The sequence below is a fragment of the Saccoglossus kowalevskii genome, chromosome 8 (assembly GCF_978046115.1).
Source record: "Saccoglossus kowalevskii chromosome 8, keSacKowa6.1, whole genome shotgun sequence".
Classification (NCBI taxonomy): domain Eukaryota; kingdom Metazoa; phylum Hemichordata; class Enteropneusta; family Harrimaniidae; genus Saccoglossus; species Saccoglossus kowalevskii.
Window position 1 is genome coordinate 5,821,603 of NC_140648.1, and position 20,584 is coordinate 5,842,186.

The window sequence follows — 20,584 nt, forward strand, 5'->3', positions numbered from 1 at the left end:
TTTACTCTCTTATGTTACGTAGACATCGTCGTTGACACATTTGATACTTTTCTCATCGTTTTCGGACATTCCAAGAAGTTTTTAGATAATTTTGTGATGAATTAGGTGTAATTTGGGGCGTGGATTTTGGCTGTAGTCAATTATTGTGGTCACGTGATATTGTCAATCAGCTTGGGCGGGCGGCGGCTACTAAGCGTGGCGCAAAGGATTGCATTGGAGCGCTGTGTGTCACCGTTCAGTTCCATAACACTGAACGTAACTCGTGATTTTACCGAGCGTTTTAGGCCTCCGACTATTATTAGGCGGACGTGAGAGAAACTGGAATATCCTCACATAGTGGTTTGCCGTGGTTGTTTTACTGTGTGATACGGGAATCAAGACTTGCTCTATCGAGTCACAGCGTGAAGCCAAATCCAACATGGCGGATTACAGCTCGGGCTCCGAGTTGAAGTACCTGATTGTAGACAAGAATCTTGTCAATGACCCGACCGCTCAGGCCGAATGGACATCCAAACGACTAGTATGGGTCCCATACGATGGCCAGGGATTTGTTGCAGCGAGTGTCAAGTCAGAAAAGGGCGATGAAGTAACTGTCGAAGCAACGGGCTCTGGCAAGCGAATGATCGTGCACCGGGATGACATTCAAAAAATGAACCCACCAAAATTCGACAAAGTTGAGGATATGGCCGAGTTGACTTGTTTGAACGAAGCATCAGTTCTGCACAACCTGAAAGACCGTTATTATTCTGGTCTGATTTATGTAAGTTTATTTCAAGTTTTGTATGAAATGTGCCAAAATCTCTGCGGCCGAGCACTTCCCGATAGCTGTGACCGGTGGTTCACCCTGATTCAGTTACAGTGAGTGTGACAGTGCCAGTATCTCGTGTAATTTTACAAACTAAAACTCTCCACCATTCTAATATTCTTCAAATTAGGCCAAAGTTGTGATACGTCAAGTAACGCAATTTGCAGAAAATATATAAAATATATACATAATATTCACAAAATGTTTAGAATATTTGTCAGAACAGGAAACTACTTTTTCTTTAGTCTAACACGAAGTCCGAAATTGTATTACATACTCGCTCTTGTCGTATACGACACGCCCCTTCACTCTCATTCAAGTCCAATGTTGTTTATATTTTGTCATTTTCAACAGACATATTCAGGCCTATTTTGTGTTGTTGTCAACCCATACAAGCGATTGCCTATCTATACTGAAAAAGTTATAGAACTATATAAAGGAAAGAAGAGGCATGAAGTCCCCCCACATATTTTTGCTGTCACTGATTCAGCATACATGAGCATGTTGCAAGGTGAGTCTAAGTAAAATCAGATTATTAAATGAATCATCACATCAGTTAGGTTGCTCCAGACTTATTTCTAATAAGAAGGTAATTATACAATAATTTCTTGGGATGTGTTTATATATGCAGGTTAAAACCAGCTCTAGCAAATTAATGATGCTACTTTTGACGTAAAACTTCCAGAACCTGTAACTTTTGCGTTAAAATGGTCTACCCTTCTTACTATGCTGCACATTTTGAATACAATTAGCTGAGTCCTTGCGTCAATCCCTCTGATTAGAGGTGTGCCCATTTTCTCTCAGATATTTTGACAAGCCTATCCCCTCTTTTTGTACCATACAAGTATTTGCATATGTCTGAACTCCCTTGAATAGGCCCCACTCAGCTGTCCGAAAAAAAACATGTCTGTGTCAATGTTTCTCCCTCCACAGGTGGCGGACCATATAGTGGATATATTTAACCATAATTCTGTTAGTAATCAACATAGATTACACAATGTACTTACCATGGATTCATGATAAACATAATTTACCAAAATGATAAGATTTTCACTTGTCTAGTATTTGCAAAGCTAATTCTGTTTCACATGTATGTGTGTGAACTGTGTTGGTCAACAAGGTCAGCAAGAGCCATTGTGATTGATATAATTTGTCTAGAAGTAGGAAGTGATAAGGACCTATATGCAGATCTGTGTTATCAATGTTGTCATTTAAAGTCTTAACTGTCTCAACTACATCATCAAAATATGCATTTTACATTATTAGTTTGGCTAATTATTCAGTGTATTTTCGATGGGAGTATTGTGTCTATCATTAGTTTGCAATTCTATTACTAGTTGGGTGTGGCAGGACTTTTTATGTCAATAGTAAACCTCCCATTGCTCACAGGTGGAAATGAATTGAATCTATAATTGCCTGAATAGACATGTATGTGTTGAAAACTGCCCAGTATCACATAGTTATTCTGTATAAAGGGAATGTTTGTTACCCATTGGCAATAGTCTCTTTAAGAGGTTACAAGGGTATGCTTTTGAGTATGTCTGTATGTAATGATTCCCACTCAATCTTTTTTTAGTATTTGCTTATGTTAACAATCTTGTTCAATTTGTAAGCATATTTATTTTGTGTCTTCTGGAAAATAAGCCTTACAGCTGACTGTGTTGGCCTTGTGCTGGAGACTAGTAGTTAGTTACTTGTTGTCTTCAGGAGAAACATTCTGATCACAGATGGATCATTCAACACTTAAGTTTAATATCTTTTCCACACTAGCATGTCTGTCTAATAAGGAAAAAATGTACCAGTAATTTTGCAATTCATGGCTAGGACATTATTTTGTATGGTTCATATAACTTCTGGAAATGCATTAAAATAAAGTTAGTTATCACTGGTAGTGTAGTGTTGTGGGTAGACCTAAGTTGAAATCCTATTTGGGTTGAACACTGGAAGAACTGATCCTTGCCTGTGAGCGACTGTGCCAGGCCAAAATCACTGACCAAGTTTTATTCACTAACGGATAACAATTTGGAGACCTCAGTTAAGGTCTGTAGGTGCTTATGTTCAAACGGGTCTGGTTGATAGGATTATGTGCAACTATAGGAAGATGGTCACATAACACTCTCTCGTATCCCAAACATGGAATAGGTTTTCTGTGGCAAAATGCAATATGTTACACATTAAAAAAAAGTCGAAAGAGACAAACATGAGATTCTGAAACTGTTGGCAGGTCCAAAAATATATCATAAAGATGAAAAGTTGGTAATTGGAAGAGGATTTTATTTGTGTGGTTCAATGATCTGCGGGTACAAGGAATGTATCCTAGCAATGTTATCAATCTAGTCAGTGTCTGCTACAGTTCAGTCATGTGAATTAAGTGCCAGTGTGTCTGCCCTTGGTGAAATTCCACCTGAATTGTGCAGATAAAATTGCTTCAGTTTGTACTCTAATTGATATAACTTTTTTCTTGTACAGTTGTATAATATTATTTAGATATGTATTCTTTTTATAGTAGTATGTGTCTGTTAAATACGTAATTAGCATATTTCCAGTATGTGTACACAAAAAAAAAAGACTGGTGTTATGCCTCAATTGGAGAATTGCACTTCTAATATAATTGAGAAAATACAGTATTTGTTTTTGTCCTGAGATAAAGACCATAGTGTAATCAAAACAGTATAAGGTATGGCAAAATGAAAAGACACACCTAGTACCTGCCAATTATCATGTTTCTGTGTGTAACTTGTAGTGAATATTGAATTACATTTACAATACAAGTCAAAGTTTCATTGACTCATTGGAACATCTGTTGGCTAGGCAAGTTCCTGTTTCTACAATCTTGTCACTATACCAGTGTTGAATCCACAATCCTGGATTAATTAGGAGATATAATGCTGTAATACAGGATGCAGAAGTAATGTGAAAATATTATCTGTCAACCAACTAAAAATAGTGCATTGAATACATAATTTATCATAACATGTATGTCAATCAGTATGGAAAAATAAATTTCAGATTCACGGTTAAATCGTATCTTCTATAGGGTCACAACCAGTTGCTATAATCACATAACACATTGTCCATGCTCTTTGTTAAAGTTTTGTTAACATCCTAAAAAAAGTTCCGGGTAATAGCAGTAGTACTTTAGTTATCAAAAATCAAAATCAAACTTAAGTGCATTTACTTGATGATCAAGCTAGTTTATACTGTATTGATGTTCTGAATATGCATTAGTGCTCGCATAATATTGCATTATAACTTGAGCCTAGTTGACCTTTGACCTGAAACCATAGATATTATTGTACTAATTTTTTTGTCATACTACAGTGTACAAACTTACATTGCCATTGAATAGTTTTCAAAAATTACAAACTATACATTTTATATAAAACTGAGACTCATAAATCAGCTGTTTATAGTGCTTTACTTGCAGACACTGTCAAAATAAGTTGACTACCTCAAGTGATATATGGTGGTTGAAATAGTTCCTTCTTAACAACCAGAACCAAGTACGGTAACCCCTAACAGAAGTTGAAAAACCAAATTTTTCACATTTACAGCCATTAAACTGAAATCGAAGTAGTCATTTTTGGGGGTTGGTTTGGGTTGGGGTGAGGGACTTGGTGTGGGGAGTGGGGTGGTGGTGGTGATAATCTTTGCAGTTCATGTGGGTGACACCTCATGATCTCATTCTACGTGTTACCAAATGTTAGTGTATCCATGCAGTATGTAATCTGTGAATCTTCACAATCTTGGGTAGTATTCTTAGGCGGGGATAATTGATAAAATGACATCCTGTTGTTCATGCAAGTTTTCAAGTGGCACATTACTCAGTTGCTTGGACTGTGACATGATACAGCCAACAAAAAACTCTACACTTACCCGTAACCATAACTGTTATGGACCTTGGTCCTAGTTTCAGTTTTCAACCATGAATTCATGTTTAACCTTGCATTTCAGCAGATTGTTTTCACCAAAAAGCTACTGATTCATGAAACAAAATGAATTCAGTAAATCTGTGTTTGGTGTGACCAGCAGCTGAGTTGATTTGTTCATCAACAATGATAATATTTGTTCTTTCATGACGTGAGCTGTTTCAGTCGAGTAAGTGAGCTGTGATTCATTAACAAGCCAAAGGGCTGTGGTTGGTTCAACCGTTTAAATGGTGATTGGTCAAGTGAATAGGGATGTCTTATAAAACAGACATGCTTTCAAAACATACATTATTGTTGCTTTCTCCTTCAATTTAATTAGGACTTTAAAACAATTGTAACAGTGGCTTGTGATATATTTTCAATTCGTGCATCTACTGTTTTCTTTACAACATCTGTTGTGCTGTCCCAGAATATTCATGCAACCTCATTGGGTTGTGAACCTTGCATTCCTTGAAGTAAATGAAAATAGCGTATTTTTAATATATGACAATAACTGATTGATAATGCAGATGAATTGTAATGGTACAATTAAGCAGCATGTTTAAACCAGTAGCTGAGTTCTGAAGAGATTAGTCTGACATCCACTGGTATGGTTTGTTCAGCTGTGTCATTATGTACACATTGTATTCTCAAAAACTAATGTCAAAGTGCACCTTGAAGCAGAAGTCAGTCTGTAAACGATGTTGAATTAAATAGATACTACTTCAGCACTTTGAATGCATCAACCATACACAAAATGCAGTACATTTGAGGCATCACTAATCCACCAATTGCAGTAGATTTTAAGCTTCAATCCTCTACCAATTGCAGTACATTTGAGGCATCAACCCTCTACCAACTGCAATACACTAGAGGCTTCAATCCTCTACCAATTGCAGTACACTGGAGACATCAATCCTCTACCAATTGCAGTACATTGGAGGCATCAATCCTCTACCAATTATATTACACGGGCGGCATCAATCCTCAACCAATTGCAGTACATTGGAGGTATCAATCCTTCACCAATTGCAGTACACTGTACACCAGAGGCATCCATCCTCTAGCAATTGCAGTACATTGGAGGCATCAATCCTCTACCAATTGCAGTACACTAGAGGCATCAATCCTCTACCAATTGCAGTACACTGGAGGCATCAATTCTCTACCAATTGCACTACACTAGAGGCATCAATCCTCTACCAATTGCAGTATATTGGAGGCATCAATCCTCTACCAATTGCAGTATACTGGAGGCATCAATCCTCTACCAATTGCAGTACATTGGAGGCACCAATCCTCTACCAATTGCAGTACACTGGAGGCACCAATCCTCTACCAATTGTATTACACGGGCGGCATCAATCCTCAACCAATTGCAGTACATTGGAGGCATCAATTCTCTACCAATTGCAGTACATTGGAGGCATCAATCCTCTACCAATTGCAGTATACTGGACGCATCAATCCTCTACCAATTGCAGTACATTGGAGGCACCAATCCTCTACCAATTGCAGTACATTGGAGGCACCAATCCTCTACCAATTGCAGTACACTGGAGGCACCAATCCTCTACCAATTGTATTACAAGGGCGGCATCAATCCTCAACCAATTGCAGTACATTGGAGGCATCAATCCTCTACCAATTGCAGTACACTGGAGGCATCAATCCTCTACCAATTGCAGTACATTTGAGGCATCAATTCTCTACCAATTGCAGTACACTGGAGGCATCAATCCTCTACCAATTGCAGTACATTTGTAATATCAATCCTCTAGCAATTGTATTACACGGGGGCATCAATCCTCAACCAATTGCAGTACATTGGAGGCATCAATCCTCTACGAATTGCAGTACATTGGAGGCATCAATCCTCTACCAATTGCAGTACATTGGAGGCATCAATCCTCTACCAATTGCAGTACACTGGAGGCATCAATCCTCTACCAATTGCAGTGCACTGGAGGCACCAATCCTCTACTAATTGCAGTACATTGGAGGCATCAATCCTCTACCAATTGCAGTACATTGGAGGCATCAATCTACCAATTGCAGTGCACTGGAGGCACCAATCCTCTACCAATTGCAGTGCACTGGAGGCACCAATCCTCTACCAATTGCAGTACACTGGAGGCATCAATCCACTACCAATTGTATTACACGGGCGGCATCAATCCTCAACCAATTGCAGTACACTGGAGGCATAAATCCTCTATTAATTGCAGTACATTGGAGGCATCAATTTCCTACCAATTGCAGTACATTGGAGGCATCAATCCTCTACCAATTGTAGTACACGGGCGGCATCAATCCTCAACCAATTGCAGTACATTGGAGGCATCAATCTTCTACCAATTGCAGTACACTGGAGGCACCAATCCTCTACCAATTGCAGTACACTGGAGGCATCAATCCTCTACCAATTGCAGTACATTGGAGGCATCAATCCTCTACCAATTGCAGTACACTAGACGCATCAAATCCTCTACCAATTGCAGTACACTGGAGGCATCAATCCTCTACCAATTGCAGTACATTGGAGGCATCAATCCTCTACCAATTATATTACACGGGCGGCATTAATCCTCAACCAATTGCAGTACATTGGAGGTATCAATCCTTCACCAATTGCAGTACACTGTACACCAGAGGCATCCATCCTCTAGCAATTGCAGTACATTGGAGGCATCAATCCTCTACCAATTGCAGTACACTAGAGGCATCAATCCTCTACCAATTGCATTACACTGGAGGCATCAATTCTCTACCAATTGCACTACACTAGAGGCATCAATCCTCTACCAATTGCAGTACATTGGAGGCATCAAACCTCTACCAATTGCAGTATATTGGAGGCATCAATCCTTTACCAATTGCAGTATACTCGAGGCATCAATCCTCTACCAATTGCAGTACACTGGAGGCATCAATCCTCTACCAATTGCAGTACACTGGAGGCATCAATCCTCTACCAATTGCAGTACATTGGAGGCATCAATCCTCTACCAATTGCAGTGTATTGGAGGCATCAATCCTCTACCAATTGCAGTACACTGGAGGCATCAATCCTCTACCAATTGCAGTACACTGGAGGCATCAATCCTCTACCCATTGCAGTACATTGGAGGCATCAATCCTCTACCAATTTCAGTACACTGTACACTAGAGGCATCCATCCTCTAGCAATTGCAGTATATTGGAGGCATCAATCCTCTACCAATTGTATTACACGGGCGGCATCAATCCTCAACCAATTGCAGTACATTGGAGGTATCAATCCTTCACCAATTGCAGTACACTGTTCACTAGAGGCATCCATCCTCTAGCAATTGCAGTACATTGGAGGCATCAATCCTCTACCAATTGCAGTACACTAGACGCATCAAATCCTCTACCAATTGCAGTACACTGGAGGCATCAATTCTCTACCAATTGAAGTACACTGGAGGCATCAATCCTCTACCAATTGCAGTACACTGGAGGCATCAATCCTCTACCAATTGCAGTACACTGGAGGCATCAATTCTCTACCAATTGAAGTACACTGGAGGCATCAATCCTCTACCAATTGCAGTACACTGGAGGCATCAATCGTCTACCAATTGCAGTACACTGGAGGCATCAATTCTCTACCAATTGAAGTACACTGGAGGCATCAATTCTCTACCAATTGAAGTACACTGGAGGCATCAATCCTCTACCAATTGCAGTATATTGGAGGCATCAATACTCTACCAATTGCAGTACACTGGAGGCATCAATCCTCTACCAATTGCAGTACATTGGAGGCATCAATCCTCTACCAATTGCAGTACATTGGAGGCATCAATCATCTACCAATTGCAGTGCACTGGAGGCACCAATCCTCTACCAATCGCAGTGCACTGGAGGCACCAATCCTCTACCAATCGCAGTGCACTGGAGGCACCAATCCTCTACCAATCGCAGTGCACTGGAGGCACCAATCCTCTACCAATTGCAGTGCACTGGAGGCACCAATCCTCTACCAATTGCAGTACACTGGAGGCACCAATCCTCTACCAATTGCAGTACACTGGAGGCATCAATCCTCAACCAATTGCAGTACATTGGAGGAATCAATCCTCTACCAATTGCAGTACACTGGAGGCATCAATTCTCTACCAATTGCAGTACACTGGAGACACCAATCCTCTAGCAATTGCAGTACATTGGAGGCATCAATCCTCTACCAATTGTATTACACGGGCAGCATCAATCCTCAACCAATTGCAGTACATTGGAGGTATCAATCCTTCACCAATTGCAGTACACTGTACACTAGAGGCATCCATCCTCTAGCAATTGCAGTACATTGGAGGCATCAATTCTCTACCAATTGCAGTACACTAGAGGCATCAAATCCTCTACCAATTGCAGTACACTGGAGGCATCAATTCTCTACCAATTGCAGTACACTAGAGGCATCAAATCCTCTACCAATTGCAGTACACTGGAGGCATCAATCCTCAACCAATTGCAGTACATTGGAGGCATCAATCCTCTACCAATTGCAGTACATTGGAGGCATCAATCCTCTACCAATTGCAGTACACTGGAGGCATCAATTCTCTACCAATTGCAGTACACTGGAGGCATCAATTCTCTACCAATTGCAGTACACTGGAGACACCAATCCTGTAGCAATTGCAGTACATTGGAGCCATCAATCCTCTACCAATTGCAGTACACTGGAGGCAATCAATTCTCTACCAATTGAAGTACACTGCAGGCATCAATCCTCTACCAATTGCAGTACACTGGAGGCATCAATTCTCTACCAATTGAAGTACACTGGAGGCATCAATCCTCTACCAATTGCAGTACACTGGAGGCATCAATCGTCTACCAATTGCAGTACACTGGAGGCATCAATTCTCTACCAATTGAAGTACACTGGAGGCATCAATTCTCTACCAATTGAAGTACACTGGAGGCATCAATCCTCTACCAATTGCAGTATATTGGAGGCATCAATACTCTACAAATTGCAGTACACTGGAGGCATCAATCCTCTACCAATTGCAGTACATTGGAGGCATCAATCCTCTACCAATTGCAGTACATTGGAGGCATCAATCATCTACCAATTGCAGTGCACTGGAGGCACCAATCCTCTACCAATCGCAGTGCACTGGAGGCACCAATCCTGTACCAATCGCAGTGCACTGGAGGCACCAATCCTCTACCAATTGCAGTGCACTGGAGGCACCAATCCTCTACCAATTGCAGTACACTGGAGGCATCAATCCTCAACCAATTGCAGTACATTGGAGGAATCAATCCTCTACCAATTGCAGTACACTGGAGGCATCAATTCTCTACCAATTGCAGTACACTGGAGACACCAATCCTCTAGCAATTGCAGTACATTGGAGGCATCAATCCTCTACCAATTGTATTACACGGGCAGCATCAATCCTCAACCAATTGCAGTACATTGGAGGTATCAATCCTTCACCAATTGCAGTACACTGTACACTAGAGGCATCCATCCTCTAGCAATTGCAGTACATTGGAGGCATCAATTCTCTACCAATTGCAGTACACTAGAGGCATCAAATCCTCTACCAATTGCAGTACACTGGAGGCATCAATTCTCTACCAATTGCAGTACATTGGAGGCATCAATCCTCTACCAATTGCAGTACATTGGAGGCATCAATCCTCTACCAATTGCAGTACACTGGAGGCATCAATTCTCTACCAATTGCAGTACACTGGAGGCATCAATTCTCTACCAATTGCAGTACACTGGAGGCATCAATTCTCTACCAATTGCAGTACACTGGAGGCATCAATCCTCAACCAATTGCAGTACATTGGAGGCATCAATCCTCTACCAATTGCAGTACATTGGAGGCATCAATCCTCTACCAATTGCAGTACACTGGAGGCATCAATTCTCTACCAATTGCAGTACACTGGAGGCATCAATTCTCTACCAATTGCAGTACACTGGAGGCATCAATTCTCTACCAATTGCAGTACACTGGAGGCATCAATCCTCTACCAATTGCAGTACACTGGAGGCATCAATTCTCTACCAATTGCAGTACACTGGAGGCATCAATTCTCTACCAATTGCAGTACACTGGAGACACCAATCCTGTAGCAATTGCAGTACATTGGAGGCATCAATCCTCTACCAATTGCAGTACACTGGAGGCATCAATTCTCTACCAATTGCAGTACACTGGAGGCAATCAATTCTCTACCAATTGAAGTACACTGCAGGCATCAATCCTCTACCAATTGCAGTACACTGGAGGCATCACCAGAGACATTTAGAACTAATTGCTTTACTATTGGCTCGACAAATCAAAAATAAAATTATTTTTATATGTTAACTGAGCATAATACTTGCATGTGTCAACACTTACTCCTGTCAGTCATTATCGTGGTGTGTGTTACCAATTTATAAATAGAATTGACATAGACAGTTATATTTATTAAGCAACGTTTTGTTGATGGCAGTTGTCAGCTGTTGTCATTGTATGATTGTATTGTACAGGAATTGATGCAATAGTTATTTTATTGATCCCTGGGTTTTTATCATGAGACTATTTGCATAAATTACATACTGAATGTCACATAAATTTATTATGGCAGGGGCGTGGCATGTCATAAATCTAACTGGTCCCAGCATGTAATGTTTTAATGATTTTGTCGTGAATATACTGAGAAATTGCAACTTCTTGTGTAACTGGGTTTGTGCTAGTGTCTCGGCAAGACAAGTCCCACTTACACAATTTTAAGAAATAGAAATTTTATCCTGGATAACCTTATTAGAGATTGGACCCCAGCTTGCCTGAAAAACTGGGTCTCTCTTCAATAATTGGAGTCCGGGAAGCAAAATATGGGGGTCAATGCAATCCCTGTGTGTATATAATGTGGGACCCCCTTTTTGTTTCAAAAAAGGAAGCCTCACTAATATTTTGGTTGCATTGTTAAAATCAGCCAAGTGTAGAGAGAGGGCTTGCCTGTTTTGAGGTAACCCATGCCCTTGCTAGTGTTTACAGATACCATGTCCTAGGGCAGGCCAGTGTTGTACAGATACACACGATAGAGGTTATCATGCACAAAGAGGAGAGAAGAGAAATCGTGAATGTGTAGTGTGATGTATACATCTACACATTTCTTCGGATAATTGATTTAGTCGTAAATGTGAATGGGATGACCATGATGCAGGTGGCACTCACATTTAAATACTATCTATACCTTGCTTTGTTCTGACAAGGCATTTGGTTCATACACATATACTCCACTGTAACTTGATAATGTCAGTAACTAAAAATACATTTCATGTTTACTTATATGAAAGTCGCTTTCCTGAGAACATAAATTTGATAGGACAGACCCCATCAGAAACAAATTATTGCTGCTTTTAAAAATAATTGATTTCAACTATAAATTTAGATTGAAAAGTTTATTTTGAAACAATATTAAATAAATTACCGTAGTGTTTTGAGAACAGTTGTGTTCAAGTGATCCTGGAGCACAAAAATGTAATGCATGTCATATGTATAAATGTTTGAATTTATTTGTTATCCCGAGAATAAAAAGAGATCTGCTAATTCTCAATAAACATTTGTACTCCCTAGTCGACGTTGTCTTTTCAAGTAAAATACATGTAATTAAATTATCAAATTTGCAAAACGAAATTCTAAGCATGTATTGAAATTAGTGATATTTATATTATATCTGTCTGCGGTGGAATGTACATGTAGCTTATCAAAGAAAATAAGTTGCTGTTTTGACTACCTGGTTATCCCAGAACACTTGTTTGTTTTTACACTTAGAAAAAGTCTTTAAAGAGATTTTGAGAAATAAGAACAGCTAATAAACAATCAGTACTTTATAGGTTGTGAGGAGATGAAAAATACAAAATAAATCTTGTGTAACCAATGATTTTTTATTAAGTAAATTCCTGGTATACTGGTTTGTACGTATCATGACATAAACAAGTCTACTAAGGATGGGCAGTATGAACAGATCTTTTGAAATCTGTTTGAAAGAGACAATCCTTGGTGACAAAGAAGGGTCCCAAGCGTGACTGGATTATAAGGCCATTTATTCAATGAAATTTCACTAACATTCTGTGGTGAACACTATTTGCTGTCAATAATCAACCACAATTAGGAAACTAATTAACATTGCAATTTACAATATGATTGTTCAAACTATACTTCTCATTTTAATTGTGGAAACAACCTTGCTCTGCAGGTTAGAGGTCAGAGGTTATTGGTGATTGACATTTGTTATAGTTTGAAATCAAGATATTTTTACTGATAACTCTTCAGTTGCAGATTAGGACGTGGCACCTAGGTGGTGGATATATTAGTATACTTGTGCTAAACAATAAATTTCTAATTATCATGAAAAGTAATACTGTAGAATACTTTATTTTCGCTTGGAATTTATTTTCGCTGAAGGGATGATTCCGTGAAAATAAAAACCAGCGAATATACTTTTTTTCCTATATTTCACATTAAACTCATCAAAAAACAGTGGAAATAAATTCCATACAAAACGCCCAAAAGCCTTTTCAGCGAAAATTAATTCCAGAGTTCCACAGTAGTATTTATTATTGCATTAATGGTAAATTAACCAGCATATACTATAAACTTATGAAGGTCTACTAGTAAGTCATAACACAAGTCAGTCATATTTAACTAGTTCCACTTGTACTAATATTATGTGTCCACCAAATGGGTCACCCCAGATGTAGGAAAGGCACACAAGTACCACAAAATTTAATAGATTTGAAATTAAGTATTTATGTGGTAAGTGGTGTATGTACACCACCACCAGTAACATTGTTCGGTTTGCTCTAATTTCCAATTATGTTACAAATAAGCATTAATACATAAGTTAGGTCAAAGCTTATATCCACAGAGTCTGTCATGATCTGTCTTTGTCTGTTTGGTCAGTTGATCTTGTTGAGTTTATTTGACATCTTGTCATTTATGTTCCGTAATTAAGCAAGGCTTACTGCATGCAAATCTTATTAAGATCAGGAGAATACAGATGAATCAATTGCTATATTCACACGGCAGCATTCTATCGGAGCCGAACTACTTCTCCTCCACGGATTAACAGGAGATTATCTCCAATGCGTTCATACGGTCGGGAGTGAAAAATTTAAATGTCCACAGTAGTAAGATTCTGTAGATTATTTATCATCCTGTTTGGGAATAAAGAATACATGTCAGCAGTGTAGGAAATTCCTGCCCGTCCGCACGCCCGAGACGGGTAACTTTCGTATCGGACTGGTTGGATTTCAAACTTCCCTGTCCGGTGGTCGGGTAACATGTTACCACATTCTTCCGCCGAAATTAAAATAAAAACAAGCTACCATTCTTTATATGTGCTCCAAACATTTTAAACAGAAACGTGATCAGCCAAAACTATGAAAATATTGCATTGCCGTCGCACATCGTGACTTGCCGACACGCATTCTCAACCCACAACACGGAATCCATTGACTTATTAACATAATAATAGGTACGTGACCTCGGGTCAGGTCCTATCTCCCATGGTGCAGTGACACTTCCGGTGACCCCTGACCAGTTCTATCGTTGAGTAGTTTGTTTACAAAGTTTTCATTTCGCGTACAACATGTATCGTTTTTTGGGGATAGACCCTCCAACAAAGAAACAGAAGTCAAGCATCGATAGAATTGCGGCAAATAAGGAGTATGACCAGTCAAAACGTACTCGCAAAATCGTTCCAAGCTGGAAGACGGAGTTCAAAGAATGGCTGGTCACCGATGTAGCCCTGCGTACAGTGCTGTGTTTACGGGGACGCGTTCGGTTGATAGATGTCCCAACCACAGCCCTGCGTACCTCCATAGACAAAGTTGGGGAGCGCACCGTAATTGGTGCGCAAGTTAAAAATAAGTAGTTTCCCAGCCGAAATCGGTTGAAATGACGATAGTTATCCGTAACAACCATTACAAAGTTATCTGAAACTTGAAATGTCTTTAAAAAGCGACTAGTAAAGACGGACAAAATGTAAACGCGTTGATACCGGAGGAATTATCCACCAAACGCCGCCATTTTTAATTTCATTCACGCAAGAGAATGTGTTTGTTTTTAGGGCAAAGTAGCCGATTCCATCCACAATTGGACTCCGAACTGGGAGTTCTGGATATATCTGGTGATCGATCATCATTTTTGGTACCTGGGCATGTTATTTCATTAAAAAAATTATATTTTTCAAAGTCCCGTACTTTGTCTATGGAGGTACGCAGGGCTGTGGTGGGGACATCTATCAACCGAACGCGTCCCCGTACACACAGCACTGTACGCAGGGCTAGTCACCGATGACACCGGTAATCATACGGTGTATTGCCGTATCTGCTGGGCTATTTACGGGCTGTTATCAAACCGCAAAATACCAGACAAACTCCGTAAGTACGGAAAGGGATCGTTTGTAACCGGCTGTACCAATTTAAGACATGATGCCCTCACATGCCATGAAATGTCAATTGGTCATAAACAAGCAAAATCGATATTCGACGCAAAGAATGCTCCACCCACAGTCACTTGGGAGCTGAAAATCAATAAATACCGGTACTAATTTTTTTAAAAAACCAAGTTTTATGGAAGGACAGAGGAGAAAGAAGTTGAGTGCTATACAGGCAGTAGATGAAGCAGTAGAGCAGCAGAGAGCTGCTGAAGCACTTGATGAGGAGGAAGTTGCAGAAGCTGAAACAGATGGTGATGGTGATGCTCATTTGGTAGCTGGATTAGATTCTGACTATGGTTCAGATTTTTCTGATCTAGCCGAGAGCAACAGTGACACAGACGTCTGATATATCATGTTCTGAATATGCATGTTCTCTACAGCTACTTTGTTGTTAAAATAAACCGTGCATAGTATATTGTATACAACTTGTGTTTATTTGTGTGTGTGTGTGTGCGAAAATAATTGAAAAAATGTGCGGGACTGGTAACATTTTAGCAGGGCTTGTAACTTTTGAAAGTTACCAGCCCTGATGTCTGGTATGTAATCTGGACAAATTTCCTACACTGATGTCAGTTGTCATTCTAAACAGAAATTATCTCCCAATTGTTTACAAATGGACGAAAACATGATTTACTCTCCCAGATCAGAGTGAAATCTCAGACATTAAATAATTTCTCTTCAAATGATTATTTATCATGTTATAAATTGAATCAGTGAATATTGAACTTTGGTTACTTGGATTCGATAATAATTCTTGTTAGTGGAGAATACTTGAATTTTTATCTATGTTTGATATTTAACTTTATTCCAGGAAATCAAGATTTATTGAGTACATGGTTTATTTCCTAGCTGGAGATGTGTTAATTATTGAAAGGAAATGGATTGTTTTGTGAATGATTTACATGGAAGCATGGTGACATGCTTTAATAATAACTCTTCCTGTGCATGCAACTAATGCTATCATCTGATGCAGTTGTCATTCATGTAATACATATACTTTTTTTTTTCCACTTGTTTCATTTTCTATTTATATTCTTATTAATTACAATTTGATGGTTTTCATCTTAGGTGCCTGTAGTTCTCTATATTGTTTGGCCTTTATATGGATTGCACTCATTTGCATATATTACTGTGCAATTACGCATTCTGCTATGTGCGAGTCGTGACCCGTCTGCCCACCAATAAATGGAGTTATGAAAGTTCCCGTTAATAGCTGAAGTAAAAATGAGTTGTCTCCGTGACTTCAAACCCTTCTTTCCCACCCACAATTAATTGGTCTGTCCCTGATATTGCTGAAGCTAGTTTATTTTTCCCATGGCCCAGTTTGTGATTTCTAGTCCAGAGCTTATTGTAAGCTTGACAATGAGTTCATAGCAAAGTATTTCAATGGTATTTCTTGTAAGGTCACCTTCAACTTATCAGCTGTTGTCACAAGAATTAGACTAAATAGTCAATTACGGAGATATCTGGTTGTGTTTTCATTTGACATCAAGCTACATTCTTTGATGAGATTCACAGTATTCTTTTCCCACTGACAGCTAGTTTCCTCAAGGTTGTTGAAATACTTGCATCACAAGTAATGGTTATTTTTTTTTTCACTCCTTGTCTTGTAAATTCTGTGTTTCTTGTTGAAACCCTAAAACAGCAAGGCATTCCACATTTTAATGTTAGGGTTCTGCCCTTTCAGTGAATGTTGTATAGCCTTTGTGGTTGGGTTGTTTATTGCATTATTGCATTCCTCACATAAACCAGTTAAATAAGACATTATTATCTTATCTTGGCTGTTTGTGCATTTTCTACTGCTGTGTTGGTAGTCTACATTTAGGTTGAAGGTGGGGTGGGCGATGTATTGTCCCATTGACTGGATTTCCAGACCCATTTCATGTATCATGTCATCTAATTGGAATGTGTAGCATCCTGTCTTGATTCTTCTCACACCACATGCTTCTCCAGAAATATAACAATGTACAGATTGTTCACCAGTATGTATTCTTGCCAACTTGGTATCACTATAGTGGTGTATGCTCTGGATGTCTCACTCAATTACTCTCTGAATTTAAGACGTATATTCTTGCCAACTTGGTATCACTATAGTGGTGTATGCTGTGGTTGTCTCTCTGAATTTAAGACGTGTATTCTTGCCAACTTGGTATCACTATAGTGGTGTATGCTGTGGTTGTCTCTCTGAATTTAAGACGTGTATTCTTGCCAACTTGGTATCACTATAGTGGTGTATGCTGTGGTTGTCTCTCTGAATTTAAGACGTATATTCTTGCCAACTTGGTATCACTATAGTGGTGTATGCTGTGGTTGTCTCTCTGAATTTAAGATGTGTATTCTTGCCAACCTGGCATCACTATAGTGGTGTATGCTGTGGTTGTCTCTCTGAATTTAAGATGTGTATTCTTGCCAACCTGGCATCACTATAGTGGTATCTGCTCTGGTTGTTTGTCTGAGTTTAAGACATCTCAATTCTTAGAATCTAGTTTGTATATGACTAAAAAATAAATAATTAGCTAAAGGTCGAGGGTTGCTACCATGTTGATCCAAGAGGGGAATGAAGAACCTTGATGCATGGATTTCTTTTACAGAGTTTGTTATATTGATACCATCCCTGCCTTACTTATTTGCTAGATAATAAATGCCAGAACAAATATTTAGAATATGGTTGTTTTTGTTATTATTTGCGCAGTTTCTGCCCAACAACAGAGTGTGTCTGATCAGATTGGTAATTTGAAAAGCAATTAATTACCTAAATAAATTAATAATTTATTACCTTGCTGTGTACGTCGTCCATTTTTTGAGGCAGATTGACAACTGCTAATCACTAAAACTATGTACATTTCCGTTCTTTAGCCTAGACACATCAGTCGACATGTTGGAAATTTGCCCTTTGCACCATTACATTATGTCTGTGTTTACTTGTATGTATGATGTATTAAAATTTATCACACTGCTTAAAATATTACCTTGCTTCCTAATAGTGGGGCAAATATCTGACGAAAATGGCTGCACAAGTATTGGAATGTTGAGTTGCATAGTAGTCAATACTATTACATATATGATACTGATTTTATGGTTTATATTAACCTTTGTTTGACCGCCCTGTCTGACCGTGATTGATGTTATCAGCAGGCAGAAATTAGGAGGCAACTATTTCATAATAAAATTAATTTAGTAGTTATAACTTGTGTCTTATCAAAATTGCTTAGTCAGCATATTGTGTATTGAAGATGAGTTTAAAGATATATTTCTTAACACAGTTGTTATTTGAAGCGTATCTTATGATTCTACATAATGTACTTACATACATGAATCATCTAATCGGTTTCAGTCTTCTGTTTTCCCGATTCAGGCAGGCTAGCCTGGCAAATTTAATACCTACTGAGTCCTGATTAGCAGTTAGGATGGGCAGCGTTACTCGTGTCGAGTGGGTGCCTTAATATTTTGATAAGCAAATTAAGTAATTGCATATTAATATTAGAAAATGACGTGGTAACCATGGTGCCTTTCATTTCTACTCTTTTTGGTGCAATTGTTGAATTGACAATTTCTTTATTGTTTATTTATTTGACTTCTGTTGTCAGAGCAGCGTTCTGTTCTGAGCCCAGTCTTCAATCTTGAATGTTTTACAATTTTGTAGCTGTTAATAGTCAATTATTCTATGCCTAAACTTGAGAAATCATGATGCATGTCCTACCCCCAAAATCACTTTGTTTGATCAATGTTGTTATTTAACCTTTATAAATGAATCTATAATACAGGTTATTTGACAGTAGAGCGTACCTGTCTGGAGCGTTATCTAACCTAGGTATGGTATGGTGTAGCAGATCTTGCATATTCTGCCATCAGGACAGGTCAATGTTCAGTGTGTACAATAGCGCCACTGTTCTACGCTGTCAAATGCGTCTGAATGAACCACAGAGTTCGTAGTCCTAGGCCAGTTTGAAAAGGTCCCTTTGTGACTACTGTTGGAACTCTAGGATGTTTTGTGGCTCTGAGGCATTTGTTTCTGAATTCTTGCAGGTTTTCTTTTGTAGGTCCCCATGCTTATATTACCTTGTAGTCCTTGATTTGGATATGAATGGTGACTAGGTTTATTGTAAATAGTTGGGATGACTTTAGCTATTATAGGTGCCATGGAATGGTACGCTAGTCAGTTGAGTGTGAAACCTGCCTCGGTTAAACATTGCCAGCCATGGCGTGGTTTCTCTGTATTGGAGTGTGTGGCTACTTCATATATGAATTTTAGATTCTGATTGGTTGCAGTGTTTACTCACCAAACATTACATGATCCTACTCATTTAATAGAGCATGCTGATGCCTAATAAGCATTTCGTACCTACCCTCCCCTTTCCTGTTTGTATGGGTGCCCACTTTGCTAACCTCTGAACTGAAAAATGAGGAAGGTATTCATGCACATAAAACTACAAAATGTTGGCTAAAAAGAACTGTTTTCTCCATTGTCATAAAATAATTCTGGTTATCTGTTGTGTATATTCTGTTTTTCTTTGGAATTGATATATCCTAAAAAATCAATTTTAATCTGTAACATGGGTTATCTTAACTTTAAATCTCAGATTATTCTAGAGCACCTAGAAATACCCAAATGCAAACTTGACAACAGTGCATAGGCAGCATCTTAACTAATTCAATGCAAACATTCTCATTGAAAGTTCAGGCTGAATTCAAATAATACACTACTGAGCACATTACCGCACATATATGCAGTGCATTATGGGAAAAACTTCCTATTGTATATAATGGAAAACTATTATAAATATTATTTATCATATCAATATTAGGAAAGATATCTTTGCCTGGTTCCCCCTCCCCCAATTTTCGATATCCTATCCATAATTATTAAAGCAAGAAGTCGATGACTTCAAATCAATTCGGTTTAGCCTAAACCTCCTTGAATTAATTAGCAAAAATACAGGGTAGCTGAAAAAAATACTAGCATTATTTGAGTATTCGTAATGTATACATTGTTCCTGTTATGCTGATTATAGGCAGCTAGATTACCAAGGTGTGTCCCACTGTTCTCCTGATTGACATTAAAATAATACATTCAGATATGCAGACTTTGTTCACATGGAGAAGTTAGCTCTGTTTTTCAGTATCTGTGCACAAAGTATTTTGCTGTTGGCAATTAAGTGTACCTTTTGGTATATGTAGAAGCGTCGATCAGATCTTATCACTACCAAGTCACTGGGTAACAAACTTGTTGCATGTATATGACTAGTTAGTTGGTGTATGACCTATATGTATGACCCCCAACACAAGGTTACAGCTTGGTTGGTGACCTGCATACTAAGAATATACACAATATGTAGATGGCATGAAGTACATGTATACTTGTCTGCATTTTTTAGGG

At 38.8% G+C, this 20,584-nt stretch overlaps 1 protein-coding gene across 1 annotated transcript in view; it reads left to right on the forward strand.

Annotated features, from left to right (window-relative positions):
- The first annotated feature begins 86 nt into the window (after positions 1–86).
- Positions 87–20,584, forward strand: part of LOC146739244 (myosin heavy chain, non-muscle-like) — a 33,128-nt gene continuing 12,630 nt past the window's right edge. Inside the window, exons 1-2 of the mRNA XM_085502089.1 lie at positions 87–760; positions 1,160–1,316. Of these exons, the coding sequence (XP_085358215.1) occupies positions 419–760; positions 1,160–1,316 (499 nt within the window). The 5' untranslated portion in view covers positions 87–418. The remainder of the gene's footprint in view (positions 761–1,159; positions 1,317–20,584) is intronic.